This window comes from Procambarus clarkii, chromosome 90, assembly GCF_040958095.1.
Source record: "Procambarus clarkii isolate CNS0578487 chromosome 90, FALCON_Pclarkii_2.0, whole genome shotgun sequence".
In the NCBI taxonomy this organism is placed as follows: Eukaryota; Metazoa; Arthropoda; class Malacostraca; order Decapoda; family Cambaridae; genus Procambarus; species Procambarus clarkii.
In genome coordinates this window covers 6128280-6150428 of record NC_091239.1, presented here as the reverse complement: position 1 = coordinate 6150428, position 22149 = coordinate 6128280, and the positions used below count along the sequence as shown (strand labels likewise).

At 42.9% G+C, this 22149-nt stretch overlaps 1 protein-coding gene across 1 annotated transcript; it reads left to right on the top strand.

Annotated features, from left to right (window-relative positions):
• The first annotated feature begins 3170 nt into the window (after positions 1-3170).
• On the top strand, positions 3171-4965 carry LOC123748505 (integumentary mucin A.1-like). The gene is made up of 3 exons (XM_069318489.1): positions 3171-3223; positions 3652-4013; positions 4616-4965. Exons 1-3 carry the CDS (start codon positions 3171-3173, stop codon positions 4963-4965), a joined length of 765 nt encoding a protein of 254 aa, XP_069174590.1.
• Positions 4966-22149: the final 17184 nt, after the last annotated feature.

The window sequence follows — 22149 nt, the reverse complement described above, 5'->3', positions numbered from 1 at the left end:
TAAATTTGATAAATTTGAAAGCAAAAAAAAATCCAACAAAATTAGGTAAAAAATGCAAAATATTGCGAAATTCTGAGACTTGTAGGTCAAATCACATATCGTGAGAAAACGTAAAATTGAATCGAAAAATTAGTAAATTTAATTATTTTTACTTGAAATCACAAACATGGAAAACGTGAAAAAACGGCAATATAATAAAAAATTTGCTGATTTTTACTTCAAATCATAGGGCGAGATTTCGTGTTATTTAGATCATTAAAATGTACATGAAAATGTCTTTTCCAATACAAATAATACTGAAATATTCAAATATGCAATAAAAACATCATATCTCTCTTAATCTATATCTCCCACTATTTCAAGAAGGTGCAAATGATTGATTGAAAATAAAATATTGAGGATAAATTTGACATCAATTTTAGGTTAGCATCATATTTATTATATGTTTATTTAATTATTAACATTATCTGAAAATTCATATAAATGTGGGAAAACACCAAAATATTGCCCAAATTGTCTATAGTTGGTTAAAACACATAGAGCAAAGAAATATGAAAAAAGTAAATATATTTCTAAATTCGATGATTTTTTTAATTAATCAAATGCAAGAACACTAGTTAAAATATTCAATACATTGCAAAAATTGCGAGGTAAGTTGTCAAATCCCATATTGTGAGAAAACATGAAATAGTATGGAAATATTAATAAATTCGATTGTTTTTGCCTAAAATCACACATCATGGAAAAACGTGAAAAAACGTCAATATATTACCAAATTCGATGATTTTTACATCAAACGAAAAGGCGAGATTCATGTTAGTTATAATATTAAAATGCATATGGAAATGTTGTTTCCATTAAAAATTATAAAAATCAATGTGTTTTCATTAGAATTAACTATTTCCCAGTAAGCATAAAACGTGTTCTGATGTTTTTATTTTGGTAGAAGAAAGGTGACACTGTAACAGTCTATATAAAGTCGTCATTATTTGTAGGTAACCAGCAAGGAAAACCTGATATTATACTGACGAATGTTGAATGCAATATCTTTCACAGTTGAATTCTCCCAGCTAATGATGTGGGTTCAGATCACATACCTGTTATTCTCCACCTCCAAGCATCTCCCTTTAGAATTCTGGGACGCACCAGACCCAAACTAAACACGCTTCGATTTCGCCAATAAATGGAGTTCCTTGGCACGGATCAAAAAGCTGATCTTGACAATCAACCGGTCCAGGACATTTACACAGTAATTGCCTTCATACATTCTCTCATTACTGAAGCAACTATGATGAATTGTGACCTAACTAACACCAGAACAATTCAGCAATACAAACCGACCAGAGAGATCAAGGATAAAATGAGGCATTACCAGCAAGAATATGTGAGGCGCCTACGCACAGGCCAGCCATCCTTCCAAATTATTCAGTCCCTCAGACGTGAAGTCTTAGGCCTCACACTCCTACACAAACGTCATATTTGGGGTATTCTAGTCAACCAAGTGAACCAGTACAAGAGAGAACCTGCCAGAGTCTGGGGAAAGATCAGACAACTCCTAGGATCGTCAAAGACACCGCTTTCGCATCTCAGCTATACATATACTGATGACAACAACGAGGTAATAACCACCAAAGTGGAAGATGCACACCTGCAGGCTAATCTTAGGGGATTAGTTTGGGCGGAAATCTTTACAGAAAACAACAGCCAAATCAACAATGACAACCTCCGTACAGTCAACCAATGGGTTGCTGAAAATGTGGAGAACCTGTCTAGCAGGCCTCTAGTGGACACCGCACTCCTTGACCCAGAGCACCCGATCACCCGACCCATCACCCTACGGGAACTGCTAGAAGTATTAAAGAAAACGAGGAACAAAGCGCCAGGTTTATCAGGAATAACAGTCAACTAACTGAAGCTTCTGCCTCTCAACTAACTTGCAGTCCATGCTCAAGGTCTTCAACGCCATCCTCGTCTCAGGCCACTACCCACAAGTATTTAAAACTGCCAAAATGAACCTTATTCCGATGCCAGGCAAAAGCAGACATGTCCCTGGAAACTATAGGCCTATCTCCCTGTTGGAGTCGACAGGAAATTGCTTTGAGAAAATGCTCTCAAATCGTATTAACTACTACATGGAGTACCACCACCTGGATACTGAAAAATAGTTTGGTTTTAGGAACCGCAGATCAACACAAAATGCCATCAATATAATTTATGATGCAGCAGACAGTATCAGGAAACAGCATTAATATCAACCAGAGATGTCAACAAGGCCTTTGATAGTTTATTGCATAATGGTCTGCTCTTCAAGCTGCAATCCATACCACACCACAACTGGACCCTTTTAAGACATGTAAAAAAAAATTCTAAGATCAATAATTCCACTGTTTAGCAACAAGGAAGCTGAAGCCTTTTCCCCGACAGCTGGAGTTCTTTAGGGATCGTGCATCAGCCCATTGCTCCTCAATCTCTTTGTAACGATTGCCACGCCCTATTTATAACGACACTATTATCACTCAGTTCGCGGACAATGTCATTCATGTAGTGTCGTCGATGCCTGCTGGCCAAGGAACTAAACACGAGTCAATCATAAGGAAGACGAAAGAGGAACTAGGAGCCACAGCAAGTTGGGAACAAGACTGAAAAATCGTGACAAACACTAACTAGATTGAATTGTGCTCGGTGGGCAGCTGGGTTAGTTCACTCGAGGTCATCAAAATCGGTGGCACGTTAATACAGGTTAAGAACTCCACTACAATTCTGGGCAATGTAATATCGGTACTTTTGAATTCCACCGAGCATATCAGTAAAAAAGAGGCCTTAGCCAAAGCACTACTAGCTCGGCTGTACCGATTCAGGCAAGCTCCAGAACACGTGAAGCTACACCTATACAGAATGCTTATTCGATCAATCCTAGAATACCCATACACCCCGCTTGCTCTTACTAACTGTCAAATATGTTGAAACTTCAAAGAGTTCAAAATAGAGCACTCAGATTTGTAGCATGAGTGACACTTGCCGACAAAATTAGGAATGACAGTCTCCTCACTCAATTAAAGATAGAACCGTTGAATAGACGCCTCCACAAACTCCCAGTAACGCAGTTATACAAAATGAAGAACACTTACCGAGTCGTGACGATCCCTTTACGGCATTTAACACTACCAACTATGAGATACGAGATCAGCCCCACAGAACAAGGAGGATATAACTACAACAAAACGTCAGGCGGTATATCCACAACAGGAATTACCCACGGCCCAGGATACTTAGTAACCCTCTTACGTGATGAGGAATGGGAACCTCCTGATCCAATATATATATAACAGGCACGAACTATGAGCTAACAAGTCAACATCTGACACCAATACCACTGCCAACCAGGACAAAATCATTGTATACATCAACTACAAGCTCCTCTACCAACCACACATCTGCAAGTCACCACAGGACTGCTCTTCGGATGCGGCACCAAGACTGGAACTCTGTCCTCGCATGGTAACTTCTTTCCACCTGTTGTGCAACAGCTACAGCTTGCTGCTACTGGCAGCCAGCAATCATTCACAAAAAAAATCATCACCATCATACATGAGATCAGTTGTGCCTCTAAATCAATTCACACATCAACTCACACACTTTTATTATCACTAGAATCACTATCAGACGATCCACTGTCACTGGTACTACCCCAACCATCACTACCAGAGCTTCCACTATCACTGGTATTACCACTATATCACTACAAGAGCTACCAGAGTCATTGTTACTACCCCAACCAACATTACCAGAGCTACCACTCTCAGTGCTACTACCCTCTACAATCACTACCAGACCTACCACTGGCACCGGTACTATCCCTACCAGAGCTACCACTGGCACCGGTACTATCCCTACCAGAGCTACCACTGGCACCGGTACTATCCCTACCAGAGCTACCACTGGCACCGGTACTATCCCTACCATCACTACCGGAGCTTCCACTGTCACCGGTTCTAGAACTACCACCGTCTCTGGTACGACCCCAACCATCACTACCATCATGAGGTTATCTTGAGATGATTTCTGGGCTTTAGTGTCCCCGCGGCCCGGTCCTCGACCAAGCCTCCACCCCCAGGAAGCATCCCATGACAACTGACTAACACCCAGGAACCTATTTTACTGCTAGGTAACAGGGGCATAGGGTGAAAGAAACTCTGCCCATTGTTTCTCGCCGGCCCCTGGGATCGAACCCAGGACCACAGGATCACAAGTCCAGCGTGCTGTCCGCTCAGCCGACCGGCTCCCCTATACCGACCATAGCTATCTATGTCACTGGTAATACCCCTATCATCACTAACAGAGCTAACACTGCCATTGGTACTTTCGCAACAATCACTACCAGCGATACCACTGTCAATGGTACTACCCCTACTATCACTACCAGAACTACCACTGTCACTGTTACTAACCATTCCATCACTACAACTGTCATTGGTACTACCACAACCATGACTACCAGAGCTACCACTGTCACTGTTACTACCCCTACAATCACTACCATTCTCACTGGTATTACCACAACTATCACTACCAGAGATACCACTGTCAATAGTACTACCCCTACAATCACTACCAGAGCTCCCACTGCCACTGGTACTACCCCCTTCCATCACTGCCATTGACACTGGTACTACCCCTACACTCACCACTAGAACTTCCACTGTCACTGTTACTACCCTTGATATCACTACTAGAGCTACCACTGGCATTGATACTACCCCAACCATCACTACCAGAGCTTCCACTGGCATTGGTACTACCCTTACCATCACTACCAGAGCTACCACTGGCACTGATAATACCCCAAAAATCACTACCAGAGCTCCTACTGTCACTGGTACAACGACAAACATAACTACCAGAACTTCCACTGTCACTGGTACTGCCCCAGACATCACTGTCACAGCTACCACTGGCACTGATTAAGAGCTACCACTCTTACCATCACTACTTTCACTACCACTTACAATGTTACAACCCCTTCCATCCCTACCGCTGTCACTGGTAATACCTCAATCCTGACTACCAGAGCTAACGCTGGCATTGATACCACTCTAACCATCGCTACCTGAGCTACTACTGTCAGTGTTACTGCTACCTTCACCCATCACCTCCACTTGGGCCACTATCTGCACCCATCACTTCCATCCGAGCCACTATCAGCATCCATCACCTTCACGTGGACCACTCCCTGCAACCCATCACCTACACTCGAGTCTTTACCTCAACCCATTACCTTCGCTTAGGCCACTATTAGAACCCATAACCTCATCTTGGGCCAATATCAGCACCCATCACCTTCACTTGAGCCAATATCTGCACCCCATCACCTCCACTTGGGTCTCTACCGTCACCCAATACCTCCAATTGGACCACTTCCAACACCCATCACCTACACTTGGGACACTACCAGCACCCTTCACCTACACTTGGGACACTACTAGCACCCATCATCACCTTCTTGGCCACTACCAGCACCCATCACTACCAGCACCCATCACTACCAGCACCCATCACTACCAGCACCCATCACTACCAGCACCCATCACTACCAGTATCCCATGGGAGCCGGTCGGCCGAGCGGACAGCACACGGGACTTGTGATCCTGTGGTCCTGGGTTCGATCCCAGGCGCCGGGGAAAAAACATGGGCAGAGTTTCTTTCACCCTATGCCCCTGTTACCTAGCAGTAAAATAGGTCCTGGGTGTTAGTCAGCTGTCACGGGCTGCTTCCTGGGGGTAGAGGCCTGGTCTAGGACATGGCCGCGGGGACACTAAAAAAAAAGCCCCGAAATCATCTGAGGAAACGAATCACCTCCAATTGAGCTATTACCAGCACCCCATTACCTCCACTTGGGTCACTACAACCAAGCTACCACGGTCACCGGTACTACTCTTACCATCACTACCGGAGCTACCACGGTCACCGGTACTACCCTTACCATCACTACCGGAGCTACCACGGTCACCGGTACTACCCTTACCATCACTACCGGAGCTTCCACTGTCACCGGTACTACCCCTACCATCACAACCAGAACTTCCACTGTATCTAGTATGAACCCATCTGTCTTGACGCTGAACCCCGGTTCATTCCGAACACAGCGATTACACAACACATAACACCTTGCCTCAGCAACCGTTACTACCACCGTGTACTCCTACACACACCAGACCCTTGAGGCGTACCACTAGGTTTGTACTGGAACACAATGAATGAACATATGGAAGGTATTTAAAGGCCGTCGTGTTTTGTCATTTAATTACAAAGAATAGACTCTGACAAATAATAATATATTAACATACTCTATGTGGGATATTTGTGGCTTGAATCTGATTATTTAAATATTAATGTAGTAAATTAAATTACGAAGGACCACCCGCTTTTATAGTAAAGAGGGAAACTGAGAATTTCTGATCATTAGATAATTCCTAGATGAAACCAGTAACTATGGATAAAATACTAGAAAATATGATCATAGAAATAATTAATGGGCTGTATTATTAAATGAATCAAACCCTCAAGCACCTACATTGGGGGGTTATTACTGGAGGTAAGTACGTCCAGGAATTAGTGTGGTTCGTTCACTAATTCAATTAATAATAATCTAATCCTATAAAAATTATATTGAAACTGCTATCATTACCATAGATGGGAACATAGATTATAAGTATAGTAATGAGAGTTACAGTAAACCACATATTAATCCTGAGGGATTCTGCACATAAGAAATTGCAATAGAATCATAAAGAAAATATAATCTTAGCTTAATGATGATTCCTTTAGACAAGCCATGGAAGTTCCTCTTATTCTCTGGACTCAGTCGGCTGACGAAAGGGACGGATTAACATGGGAGAAGGCGGCATGGAGAGTTCCTCTCTCGTGCTGCAAGACAAATATTTACAGTAGCAACTAATTTAACTACTAAATCTATATTCAAGAAATTGAGAGTTACAGGTGACAAAATTTAATCACCTGTTATTAGATGTTATCGTGCGTCATAACGGACAATCACCCAGCTACCATTAAACTTTTACCCGATGCATCACATAAAGGAATATACTTAGCTGTGGGCACTGTATAAGTATTAAGATTGCCGTGCTTCGCGTCCCAGGCTCTGGTTAGAACTATCCTGGATAGTGACGCGCTTCGCTGGCCGGTCACGTGTCGTCAAGAACCAGGTTAAAAGGTTCCTTATTTGACACCAGCACTAGCTGAAGATATTATCTGCAAGGTTATTCACGCCTCACAGTGGCGACTTTCATCTGAGGATGGATAACGTCTGTCCTATTGGCTGGACAATGGCGTCTCCTTATGAGTACGGTATGCGCAGGTCTGCCTCTAAGCGGCTCTCCACGTGTACTGAGTTGGCCTTCCTCTACCCACGCCGCATCCGTGTTCATAAAACAAATTATTGTCACGAACATTAATATTTCTCGCATTTACGCTTGAAACGTTGAAGACTGGATGGGTTTATTATTTAGAGGAGGAAATTATTATTATTTACCAATTTAAGAATAGTAAATATATAAGGGAGAGGAATTAATGTCTCCCCATGGCATTCACTGGTGACGTTAACGTTATTACGAGATAGACGCTATGACTCCAACGCTCTATTCGGCTTTTAGCTGGAAGTCAATTCATCTGCAATTAGTTATCATACAGAATGCCTTAGGTATAGAGAATCGAATTTAATTCTCACATACATTGGATATAATGTGTTTACTGTAAGGAAATCTGACGCAATACTGGCGTCAGGTGACGTGAGAATTCTAGCCTACTGCACAGATGAAATTATTAGTACATGAGAATTCTACGTGTTGTTAATTTTACTTACTACAATAATTAGTATAATTAGTAATAAGTGATGAGAATACAACAGTGTTGTATTCGGTGTTGGAAATATCCAACATAACTCCGGGGGGAGGATTCTAGGGTCGTAGTGTACTGTGTTGTACTGACCTATCCCGAAGTGATATTAAGATTAGTACATTAGTATGTTAATATGTTAGTACACACATAACGAACGTCCCGGATTTATCAAGGACTTACAAGAACTTGAGTCTTGCTATTTACATGTCAAATGAAACATGTTGCTTGTAGCCTACACAATATTTATAGAATTCAACTTTCCCAATTTAAACTAACAGAATCTACGGTGATGCGATATCCTGGGTCATAGTGACATGTAATGTTTTGTTACGTGATATCACATCGTAGCATCATCATAGTTATCTCAGTGGGAAGTGAAGGAAATTACTCTTCTTCAGAGTTGTAATAGGCTTGCAAATTCCGCCTACATTGTTGAGCTGCAGCTCTAGTGGGGCGGTTGCTTGGAGGAACAAATTCATCGTCCTCTGAAATTACTGGGGAAACTGGATCTGGCTGATATTCTTGTTCAGTCAGTTCAAGGGGAACCAGCTTCTATAAAGTTTTCAGAGTAGTGTTGCCTCTGCATAAGACTTTAACCACTCTTAGGACACCTTGTCGATCTGGATGAATGGTGACAATTTTACCTATAGGCCACTCGGACCTTGGTCCATCACTGTCGACTAGCACTAGGTCTCCTGGCTTTAATTGCACTTTATTGTAAGGACTCGAAGCTCCATAGTGGTACTCTCGTAGAGCTGTGAGGTACTCTCGAGTCCACACCTCATTCCACCTGTTAATAACTCTAGAAAGATGCTGGTAGCTTTCCACCAAGTCTCCTCGGGTCACATGGGACGGGTCTACTGGGTCCTCTTCGGCTAAAGGGATGAGAGGGCTCAGTAGACCTCCATGGATCAAGTGAGAGGGGCTCAGTGGTTCTCTCTGGGTGAAATCATCAGACAGGTAGGTGATTGGGCGGTTATTGACTCGCGCCTCGATTTCCACAACTATAGTTTGGAGTTTTGAGTAACTGACCTTTTGTCGGTGTAAAGTTTTCCTTAGACACTTCTTGACTGTGCCTACCATTCGCTCATAGAACCCACCTTGCCAAGGGGCTCTCGGTGCTATGAATTTCCAGTGACATTGTCTTCTTTGTAAGACTGACTGTACTTCAGGGTGGTCTGATATCATTCATCTAGGACATGATCGGCGGGCAGCAAATCTGCGGAAAGCTTGAATGAAAGCTTCAGCACTCATGTCTGGGGTGACCTCTAAGTGCACGCCTCTGGTTGTAGCACATGTAAAGAGACAAATGTACGCCTTCACTGGTATATTATCTGGGTTACCAGTGAGGAGTAGGGCTCCTGTATAATCAACTCCAGTGGTTTCGAAAGGACGAAGATGAACCACTCGCTCTTCTGGGAGTGGGGGAGGTCCTGGGTAAGGACAGACTCTAGCGTCGTATCTCTTACAGATTACACAAGATTTAATAATGGTCTTAACAGTCTGACGACCTTGAGGAAGCCAGTACTTTTGTCTAAGGTCGGTGAGAGTATCTAAAACTCCACCATGCAGTGTACCATATTGATGGTGATGTAAGACAAGACGTTTAGTTATGATGTGGTGACGAGGTAAAAGAATGGGATTCTTAGTGTCTAAGTCAATCTTTGCATGCAGCAAACGTCCTCCACATCGTAGTATGTTATGAGTGTTGGCATCGTACCAGATACCCAGAGACTTAGTGAGTTTATCCGGAAGATTCTCAAATTCGCTTCCGTAAGTCTCTTCCTGTGCACGCTTGATCCAATAGTGGACAGGATTGGGAAATTTATGTCGAATTCCTACTTTAGTAAGGAAATCAAACACGTGCGCAGTCACTCGTAACAATTTGCTTAAGTTAGAATAATGATGAGGATCAATGGCTAATATTCGCTGAGGCTCTGGTTCCTTCATGGGAGTGGTGATATTGGTCACTATGACTTGTGGCTTTTGTTTGGGCCACTGACCACCAACAAGCCATGAAGGTCCATTGAACCACAGCGAAGACTTGACAAGTTGTTTTAATGTCAATCCTCTTGATAAATAATCTGCAGGATTGTCCTTAGTAGGGACATGTCTAAACTTATATCCTGCGGATAAATCATGAATCTCCCTGACGCGATTACCGACGTAAGGAGTTTTGTTGTTATTGTTTCTTACCCATTGTAAGACTGCCTCGTTGTCTGACCACACTACAATCTCACCAAAATGGATATTACTGAGTGTCTTTGCCAGGCAATGGGCCAATCTTACTCCCACTAGCAATGCAGTCAACTCCATCTGAGGTAAGGATCTCTTCTTGATGGGAGCGACTCTTGCTTTTGATGTGAGTAAAATTGCTTGAGCACTGTTAACTAAATAGGCTACTGCGCCATATGCTTTGCCAGAGGCATCGCAAAAAACGTGCAAATCGGTGGGTAAGTTTGGTCCTGAAGCATTACGAGGAAATTTCAAAACGCCTAACTGATTAAAATCCGTTGAGAGTATTTGCCATTTGGCTTGTAACTCACTTGATAACGGATCATCCCATCCCATATGTTTCTGCCAGCACTCCTGCATTAGGAGTTTGCCCCTTATTAATATAGGACAAAGTAGGCCTAAAGGGTCAAATGGTTGACTGACAAATGAGAGCAGTGTTCTCATGGTAAGGGTTGAATTATCAGTTTGCACTGACTTGACATTCATCTCGTCAGTGCTGATGTTCCATTCCACGCCTAGAACCTTTAATTTACTGGGTACCTGATAATCGGGAAATTCTTTCTCGATTAACTGGTTAAGCAGTTTATTATTTGAGGCCCATGACTGTAGAGGCATATTGGCTCTTAACAGTTCTCGGTTAGCCTCATGGTAGATTTCTACCAGATCAGCTTGATCATTAGTTGTCCCCTGGAAGTTGTCGACATACAAGTTGTTGCTAATGGTTGCCTTATAAGGGCTGTCTGATTTCCTCAAATGCGTGTCTAATGTTGCTTGCAAGAGAAACGGTGAGGACGTAGCACCAAATAATACGGAGGCAAACCGATAGGTGATTAATTCACTGTTAGGATCCAGTGGATCCTTGTACCAGAGGAATTTTGTGTAGTCACGATCTTCCTCCTGCAATCCTACTCGGAGAAAGGCTTTGCTGATGTCAGCTGTATAGGCAAAAATGCCTGTGCGAAATCGTAACAGCACGTCATGTAGCCTTTGTGTTAGGCTAGGTCCCGTTTGGAGACATTCATTTAAAGACACACTGCTCGGCTTTACTTTAGCACTGCAGTTAAAGACAATACGAATAGGTGTTGTCAATGAGTCTTTCACCACAGCATGGTGAGGTAAATAATGACCTGTTTTTCAGTCATCGTGTTCAACAACTTCAATGAACTTATTGTTAAGTTGTTGTTGGATAAGTTGGTGATACATGGTTAGTTTGTCTGGCTGCTTCTGCAGTCGTGTTAATTGAGACTGCAATTGTGAGGCTGCCATAAAATAATTAACTGGAAGTTGTGGATGATCCAACTTCCATGGGAGTCTTACCCAGTATTGTTTATTTGAGTAGACAACTGTATCCAGATATTGCTGGTAAGTCCACGTATCATCAGGACTGGGTTGCTCAGGGATGATGCCTAACGTATCTAAATCCCACAAACGATGTATTGGTGGGTCAGACTCAATGTCCTCGGCTATTTCCCTGAAGCGTAGGGGTGACTGCTCTAAGCCTAGTCACGCCACAATTACATTATTGGTTTGTTGGTTTGTGGACGCTGGACCTTGTCTGAAAAGCACGGGTCCTGTGAGCAATTTGCCCCCTGCGGACGACAACAAATTCATACCATGTTGTCTAGTGCATCCAGTTATAAACTTGTAATAATGATCCGCGCCTATTAATATTCCAATATCTGTGAGACAATCGGAATTTATTTTATGATCCGCTAGCCTCATGTGGTTTCGCTTAAGGTGTCTCGCAGTGCGAGCTAATCCTGTGACCTGCAGGTCCGTAGGAATCTTATCCACCACCACCGCATGGATTGGGCTAGTAGAGGATCCTAATCTAACTAGTAATTTAACTACCTTGTAGTCACGAGGTCCACTATTTGACAGGAAACCAGAAATGTTTAACTTCACACTTTTGGCAGGTTTTAAATTTAATTCATCTACCAACTGTTGTGTAATGAAGGTTTTCTGTGAACCTTGGTCAAAAAGACCCCTAGTGTTAATTCTAGATCTTCGATTTATTAATTTAAGTTGAGCTGTAGGCAAAGTAGTATTATTGCCTGACTCAGTAGCAAGTACATTTACTTCGTGATGTACTTTACAATATTGCACTGCAGTAGAATTAGTAAAATTCTCTCCAGTGGTCATGGTTGGTGTAGGAGATTTCCTACATAAGGCGTAGTGGTGTACACCTTGGTTACAACGGTTGCAGCTACGTAGTGGTACTGCACATTTCTTGGGATCATGAGAACCCATGCATTTGGTGCATTTGTGCAATTCCTGTAACCTTTTAACTCTAGCATTATACGTAGGATAAGCAGAGCATTGGTAAGTGGTGTGTTCCTGATTGCAGAACAGACACTTTCTCTGGTTAATAGACTTAGCCTCTTTAATAGACAAGTCATTGGTTATCTCTGAAGGAGATACTGAGTAGGTACCTACATTTCCACTTCTTTTCCTAGTGGATGGAGTAGGTTTGGATTTATATTTATTAGACTTACTTGGAGTCTGTTTAGGTTTGACTGAAATATCAGCACTAATTGGTTTAGACTCAGGTTTAATTTTGTCATGAGTCTTTAACCTATTAACTGTGATCCTCAACCCCTCGAAAATTTGATCGAGAGTAAGAAACTCAGTATTATAATGTGAGCAGAGCTCTGTCAAGACATTTCGAGGTAATTTCCTCTGTAACAATAGCTTGATAGACCATTCAGAACTAGGTATATTGACCTTGGTACCTAAGGCCTTTACTAGAGACTCTACTTCTAGTCTGAAGCTTTGAAGTGACTCTGGTCTACTGTTTGGTGCATTCAGATCTAGTAGCTGATAATAAAGGGTAGCTATACTTAACTCTTTGTTGCAATAGTTCAACTTCAGGAGTTTTATAGCTTCCTCATAATTACTCTCATTAAGAGTAAGGTTATGGATGACCTTTTTAGCCTCTCCTGTGAGAAGACTAAGTAGGTATGAAAATTTAGAAACCTTGTCTAGAGACTGTTTCTTATGGATGTGAACTTCAAAGGAAGTCCAAAAATTGTCCCAATTTTCTGTGTCTAATCCTGAAAATGTAGGCAAGTCTAGAGTTGGTAAACGAACCTCGGGTAAGTGATTATTGAAGTGAGACCCAGTGTTACTGGTATTGGATCCAGATTGTTTGGCTAATTTAGATAGCCTGTAATTTTATCGTGAGTCTCATCTTCATATTGGGAGATGTCGTCTACAGTTTGACTTGCTTCTTCAGGATCAGTTTCTACAGTATTTAGCAGATCAAGGTAAGATTGACCTGCAGATCTGACTTGATCAAATTTCAGATCAGCCAATCTAACTGATGCCTCTAAATGATAAGAGTCAATGGGATTATCTTTAGTTAAGCCCTCAGCCTTATTAATTAATCTGGTCAAATGACCTTTAAGGCCAATGTAGGTTCTCCTCAATTGTTCAGGAGTAGCCATGTTGGGCTTAGGTTCAAACTTCACAGTGTTAGTATATGTATTACTAATGAAGCTTGGATACTTGTTCATTAGTGAACAGGTAACATTAATTGTAGCCTAATTTAAGGTGACTACTTTATAGTTTACCTCACTTGAGGTTGAATGTACCTACCTACCTAACAACAAATAGCTAGATATTTTGTGCACTGTCTGAACTTCACCATTAGTTCTCGTCCGGTTAGCTCATCCATATCACCATCAGAGTTAATGGAGATAATCCAGCAATACACAAAATAGATACACAAAATAATGCATACAAGAGAAATATTATGGAGACACTCCAATCAGAGTTATCTCAAAAATTAATCCCACCCTGTATAGGGTCAGCACAAATAATATAATACATACAACACTGACTAGTTTAGATCTAGTCGTAATAATTCCTAACTAAGAACTATAAAATTATTTAGTCTGGGTTTGTACCAAATTCAGCACAATCTCAGCCTAAATTCTACCTAATAACATGGGTAAAGATTATTGTGGTGCAGTAAGGTGAATATAGTTGTGCTGTATTTTTTTTTTGTTTTTGTTTTATAAGAGTGCTCTTGCACACACAGGTGAACAATTATGTACAGTTAAGTTTGGCTTGCTAGCCACAGCCGTTTGTGATGGTTGATGGTGTTAATTAACTTGTCAACCACATGCAACCTAGATTCCCCTGACAAATGTACACCATCTCTGGTCAGGTTCTGTCTGTAAGGTCTGGCTGTAAATTGGATATATGTGGCATCCAATCTCACTCGTTTTTTTCAGCCTGAAATTTATGTACTTAGCAGCTCTCAGGTAGTATTCTGGGGTTACTCCCCAACGATTATCTTGACTTGGTTGGCGAGGTTCCACTAATGTGAATACTACTGAATCACTGATGAGCTTGAAAGAAGAAATTATGGCTTTGAGGTGTTTGATCACCTCGGCTGGATGACGAGTGGGGTGGATGTCATTACCACCTAAGTATATAATGGTTAGATGGTGAGGCCACTCTAACGCAGGTGTTAGGGTGGTGTTATTGTAAAAGTTATGAGCTGTTGCTCCTGGTGACCTAAAGATTCTCACCTCGGTGTGAGGTATAGGTCTAAGTGTTGTGGGTAATTGGCTATGACCCACTAAAGCTACCTTATACATGAGGTGAAAGTAGCAATATGTTAGTGTGATCTAGGCTAACTGATGTGTTACACTGTTAGTTGACACAATTAATTAAATAGTTAGTCTAGCTTTTATCACACAAGGATTAGTTATTAATGGTTAATATTTTAATTATAAATTTAATGCCTATCCGGTTCGATAAGGACCATAATGTGGGATATTTGTGGCTTGAATCTGATTATTTAAATATTAATGTAGTAAATTAAATTACGAAGGACCACCCACTTTTATAGTAAAGAGGGAAACTGAGAATTTCTGATCATTAGATAATTCCTAGATGAAACCAGTAACTATGGATAAAATACTAGAAAATATGATCATAGAAATAATTAATGGGCTGTATTATTAAATGAATCAAACCCTCAAGCACCTACATTGGGGGGTTATTACTGGAGGTAAGTACGTCCAGGAATTAGTGTGGTTCGTTCACTAATTCAATTAATAATAATCTAATCCTATAAAAATTATATTGAAACTGCTATCATTACCATAGATGGGAACATGGATTATAAGTATAGTAATGAGAGTTACAGTAAACCACATATTAATCCTGAGGGATTCTGCACATAAGAAATTGCAATAGAATCATAAAGAAAATATAATCTTAGCTTAATGATGATTCCTTTAGACAAGCCATGGAAGTTCCTCTTATTCTCTGGACTCAGTCGGCTGACGAAAGGGACGGATTAACATGGGAGAAGGCGGCATGGAGAGTTCCCCTCTCGTGCTGCAAGACAAATATTTACAGTAGCAACTAATTTAACTACTAAATCTATATTCAAGAAATTGAGAGTTACAGGTGACAAAATTTAATCACCTGTTATTAGATGTTATCGTGCGTCATAACGGACAATCACCCAGCTACCATTAAACTTTTACCCGATGCATCACATAAAGGAATATACTTAGCTGTGGGCACTGTATAAGTATTGAGATACAGCCGTGCTTCGGCTGTATAAGTATTAGGATAAGCCGTGCTTCGCGTCCCAGGCTCCGGTTAGAACTATCCTGGATAGTGACGCACTTCGCTGGCCGGTCACGTGTCGTCAAGAACCAGGTTAAAAGGTTCCTTATTTGACACCAGCACTAGCTGAAGATATTATCTGCAAGGTTATTCACGCCTCACAGTGGCGACTTTCATCTGAGGATGGATAACGTCTGCCCTATTGGCTGGACAATGGCGTCTCCTTATGAGTACGGTATGCGCAGGTCTGCCTCTAAGCGGCTCTCCACGTGTACTGAGTTGGCCTTCCTCTACCCACGCCGCATCCGCGTTCATAAAACAAATTACTGTCACGAACATTAATATTTCTCGCATTTACGCTTGAAACGTTGAAGACTGGACGGGTTTATTATTTAGAGGAGGAAATTATTATTATTTACCAATTTAAGAATAGTAAATATATAAGGGAGAGGAATTAATGTCTCCCCATGGCATTCACTGGTGACGTTAACGTTATTACGAGATAGACGCTATGACTCCAACGCTCTATTCGGCTTTTAGCTGGAAGTCAATTCATCTGCAATTAGTTATCATACAGAATGCCTTAGGTATAGAGAATCGAATTTAATTCTCACATACATTGGATATAATGTGTTTACTGTAAGGAAATCTGACACAATACTTGCGTCAGGTGACGTGAGAATTCTAGCCTACTGCACAGATGAAATTATTAGTACATGAGAATTCTACGTGTTGTTAATTTTACTTACTACAATAATTAGTATAATTAGTAATAAGTGATGAGAATACAACAGTGTTGTATTCGGTGTTGGAAATATCCAACTCTCTATTAGGTCAATACACTTCCAATACCCATAGACCACTTGACATCCGCGATCACCACACACACTCGTAACTCCCGCCTAAGTCCCTAATACGGAATGATTACTACAACGCTCCACACCCGGTTAGTCTTACATTCAATGCTCACATACTGCAGACTTAACTTGGTCACTAAGATCACAACAGGCTCTCGCATAGCTGTCTGCTACACTTCGCTGCTGCCACAAACGGAGACCTCGGAGTACTTGCCAGTTCAACTTCCACAACAAGACTGCCTCTAGCCAACTATGGCCTCAATCATTTCACCACGCCTCTCGAGGAAGGTATAATCCGATTAACCTTATCCCTAGAGCGGTAACCTTGATCCTAGAAGCCTGACGAAGAATAATTCCTCTTTCCAGGAATTATTAATTTGGCTAAACAGCTTCGGTCTTAATCCATTGACCTTTCTTAGATATGTGATCCATAGTCTGTCTACTTACATGTACTTTCAATCATCATTCGTTAAGTGTTGTAGTAATGATCCTCTAGCTAATAATTCCTACTAACTTGTGGATTACAACACCACTCCCCTCCTTAAACACGCATATGTCCCCATATGCATCATTGCAATGGTTCCATTAGTGCAAGGACCTGGAGGATGCACCCACCATATGTGTACAACTAAAAAATCATCCAATAAGTTCATCATACACACAATGAAATAAATTAAAATTTTCCCCGACATGACTCACAACACTTCTCCAACATATACATTATATTCACATCATAGCACAGGTAAAATAGTCTGTAATAATTTTTCCCATCTCCAACAATGCACATATACCTAAACTGCTGACATATAATTACATACAAACATAACCATAAAATTACATGGACCAGAATGCTGGCACTTACAGAAATGACACTAGTCATTAATATATACACAACACATATATATCTAAGGTTCTTCATCCTTAGTAACACGTTAATAATTTAACATCTTGCCCTGTACTGTTAACATAAGGGCTTACAATGATCACACAATGTTTCACTGGCCTCCTCCAAAATTGGCAGCATCACTTCTCTTGTCTTCGTGTCCCATGGTTGCTAGGTCATAGATCCTCCATGACCCAGACAAAACCCAGGCTGTCCAGCCTGGTGAATGTTGTCAATGTCCCATCGTTGCTCTGAGGTAACGTGATCCTGGCCTCCTGAGCAACGGAGATTCCTACCCCAGGGTCATGTTCCCTTGGGTCTGTGCTGACGTCTCGTTCCAGGGCACCAATCCCAGAACGCTGTAGATCCCTCACAGCTCTCTGGTCTAGGCCCATCCGCCCAGAGTGTGTCCACCTGTATTCACACCTTCCCGACCGCTGTACCTGCAAAATATTCCCTCGGAGCCCCCTGGCCCCCCTGAGCGCAGCTGCAAAACCATTGCAGCTGGCCCTTATCCCTGCTTTGATGTCAGGGGGCGAATTTCGCCTATAACGTCACGTTGGCTTCACTTCCACCCCCCTTTTTTTTCTAGAATAACTGAGTGTAGCCTCATAGCTTCCCTTCTACTCTACCTGAAGCTCTGTGACATGATCCCGGGGACCTTCTCAAGCCTAACACTCAGTAATGGTGCCGATGAGGTAATATACAGTATATACATACACATACATTATCACAATAAATACCTCATTAAAATAATTTCACAACTAATGTCACTAAAGCATCATACTGCCACTGGCTTGCTTCTAGCGAGATTCCTGTAACAACTTAATGAGAAATTAGTATATCTACTTGGCTCGCTCACTGCAACCACCAACATCTGAAATTTTGAAATTCTACATTATAATCTTATCCATAATACTTACCCACTCCGACACACCATCACCTCTGGTCAACCCAACCACTGATGACCTCATTATAACACCACGTCTCTCAACAGCCAGGCTCTGCGTCCTGACGCACCTGACCTCATTACACCGATACTCACCGTACCCACCACCACCTGGCCTCCTGTGCCGCTATGTACTCCACAACACCACACTCCATACCAGGCGTCCAAACGCCACAACACTACACCACCCACTACACATGCTACTCTACACAACACTCTACACACTACCCCACACTCTACAAAAACTACCATGCCCATGCACCACTCAACACCGCACTCTACACACTACCCCACACTCTACAAAACTACCATGCCCATGCACCACTACACACCACACTACACACTACCCCACACTCTACAAAAACTACCATGGCCATGCACTACTCTACAGTACATACTATGCTCCTTCTGTGTTCATGACCCCACGAGAGCGGGTCGGATAGCGATGTGTCACCGTCGCCTGTGGACCTTGTCCTCGGTCCTGCGAAGGCTGTTCTGTGTTATCTACCCTTGATTGCCAACTCCTCGTACCCCTACCTATGTTCTCAGCCGCTGGTGTGCTCTCCCCTGGAACACTCCCCGTAGGGTATGGCTCCTCACTTGCCTGACCGGTCTGTGTATAGACGCGGTCTGGGTGACAGAAGAACACATGCCCTGTGTTTAGCACCTTAACCTTAACTTCTGCATTCTTTTTGCTAATTACCCGACATGGCCCCACAAACTTGGGTGCCAACTTACCTTCTGCCTGAGCGTGCATCTGCTTCACGAATACCCTATCACCTTCATTGATCACCTTTGCTTGGACCTTGTTCCGCGCATTATAATATGCCTCTGCTACCTCTGTCGACTTTCTTAAATGTAGTTTCTCCAAGTCAAATGCCTTGGTTGCTCGCCTACAGACAACACTTTTGAAGTCTAACGCATAGCATGGCGGTTGCTTGCTTGTGAACGTCGTGAACGGAAGTCGGGGATCGAACCCATGCAACAAAAAATGCGGGGTTTCTCCCACCGACCTATTGAACGCCGTGTTGAGCGCCGACTCCACCATCGACAAACTCTGATCCCATGCAAGCACATCATCTGCAGCCAAATGCCGCAGAATACTGATTACTTCAGCATTGTGTCTTTCAACCAAACCATTCGCCGATGGTCGATATGCCAGCACTGGAGAATGTTTGAATTGATACACACTCGCGATGCTTTGAAATACTTGATTGATAAACCCTGACCCTTGGTCTGACACAACTTGTTGAGGAGCCCCAAACCTGGTTAACACACTTTCCACCATGGCCTGGGTCACATCCTCTGCCGACTTAGAACGGAGTGCACTCACCACAGTGAACCGTGTGAGTGCATCCACTGCTACAAATATGTACCTCGCCCCTGAATGAGCTTGTGGTAGCGGCCCAATGAGGTCTATGTGTACTCTCTCGAAGGGAGTACTCACCTCCAGCCACCTACGCAAAGGTTCCGCCCCCAACCTATGTGCCTTGTACCTCAGACAACTGTCACAAGAGGCTACATAGACCTTGATATCTTTACCCATGGATGGCCAATAGAACCTTTGACGTGCCCTCTGCAACGTCTTGGACTCCCCTCCATGGCCTGCTGCTGGGATGTTATGACACAGATACATTGCAGTCCTCTGGAACTCCGGTGTCAAGACTGCCTGGTATACTGGTTCAGACCGTATACCCGAAACCCTACCAAGATGATACAACACCTCATCTTCAACCACAAACTCATCCACTGGAGCTGGAAGTGACTTCCTCAACTCCGCACGCTGACCCCTCAAAAACTTCCTTACCTCCCCCCACAGGGGGTGACCTTCCTGACTCCGTATCAACTCCCTTACATTCCACGACACATCTTCCTCCCCCCTTTCACTCACCACTGCTACATTGTGACACCTTGACAACGCGTCAGCGACCACATTGCTTTTCCTTGGTACATGTTCAAAGTTTGTAATGTTAAACTCTGCGAGCGAGGTAACCCACCGTGCCAATCGCTGACAAGGCTCCTTGGACTCGAACACATACTTAAGGGGTTTGTGATCGCTTCTGAGCCAAATTTCATGTCCAAGCAAGATGTACCGGTTCCGTTGTAATGTGAATGTGATCGCTAGCGCTTCCCTCTCAATCGTACTATAGTTCCTCTCTGCAGGACATAGTACTCGTGAACAAAATGCAATGGGACGCTCCCGTCCTCGCTCATCCACCTGAGCTACCACACCACCTATCGCTGCTCCAGAAGCATCTGCATACACCAGAAATGGTTTGCTAAAATCTGGGTGCGCCAAGATACTGCGAGAGCTGACAGCAGCCCTCAGTACCTGGAACGCCTGCTGTTGTTCCTTCCCCCACACGAACTCTGCAAGTCCACTGATCTGACGTAATGGTCTTGCAATTTTTGAAAAATCTTTAATAAATCGCCGATAATAGCTAACCAACCCCAGGAAAGATTTGCACTCTTTCTTGTTCTGTGGAACTGGGAACTCTTGAATATCCCTGGTTTTATCTGGCAATGGACTGATACCCATCCGGCCCACTGTATGACCCAAGAATGTTACCGATTCTCCAAAAAAACTGCATTTTTCGAAATTCACTTTGAGGTTGTGTGACCTCAGCCTTAGCAAGAGTTTCCTCAAATTATGCATGTGCTCCTCTAATGACTTTCTCAGCACGATTACGTCATCGAGGTACAGCAACGCTGTGGGACCTATCAACCCCGATAATACACTCATCATTAGCCTACTGAACACAGCAGGTGCTGACTTCAACCCGAAAGGAAGTCGTTTATATTGCCAGAGCTCGTTGCACGCACTAAACGCTGTGATTTCCCTCGACTCTTCCTCCAGCGGTATCTGGTGATACCCACTGAGTAGGTCTAATGTGGTAAAATATTGTGTACCCTTCAAGTGTGTCAATGTGTCCTGTATGTTTGGTAATGGGTATGCTTAGTCTTTCGTCAGCTTGTTTATTCTGCGTAAATCTACGCATAACCTCACTCCCCCATTCTTTTTCCTGACTACTACGAGAGGGCTGTGCCACGGTGAACTGGATGGTTCAATGATATCATGCTCCCTTAGCTGGCTTATCTCCTCTTTCACCTCCCTCTGGTGTGCCACTGGTATGCTATATGCTCTCGTATATACTGGATGTGCGCCCTCTACGTCAATTCTATGTGCTCCTTGAGTAATGCACCCTGGGGGTTCCCCTCTCAACGCAAAAACATCCGGGAACTCCCTGACTAAGCCCCTTAAGGCTTCCTTAACCTCCCTTTCCATGGACATCCTATCCACTATTCCCATTAATTTATCCATTCTATCCTCATCGCCCTCACTCTGACTTACTGACATGGCTGCAATAATCTCCTCCACAGGGTGCGCCCACGCTACCTGTGCATGCTTACTCAAGGTGACTGGCCACCGAGAGGGATTAAAAACCCTCAACCGAATTACCCCTTCATTTATGTCTTCAATAGTCTCCATTATCACCAACCCTGCAATGGCTCAATTTGCACAACGTCTACTCCCTTGGCTTTACATGCCATTTTAATCACTAAGGATGCTTCTCCCGGAATGGTGACATCCTTGGGTACCGTGACTGCCCACTGTATATTCTGGTCCCCAGCCGAGTTACCACAGTTACCCCTCACTACTGCTACTCCTTCTCTACTCCTCACCTTGTTAACGTCTACCGCTTGACCCCCACATACCAATT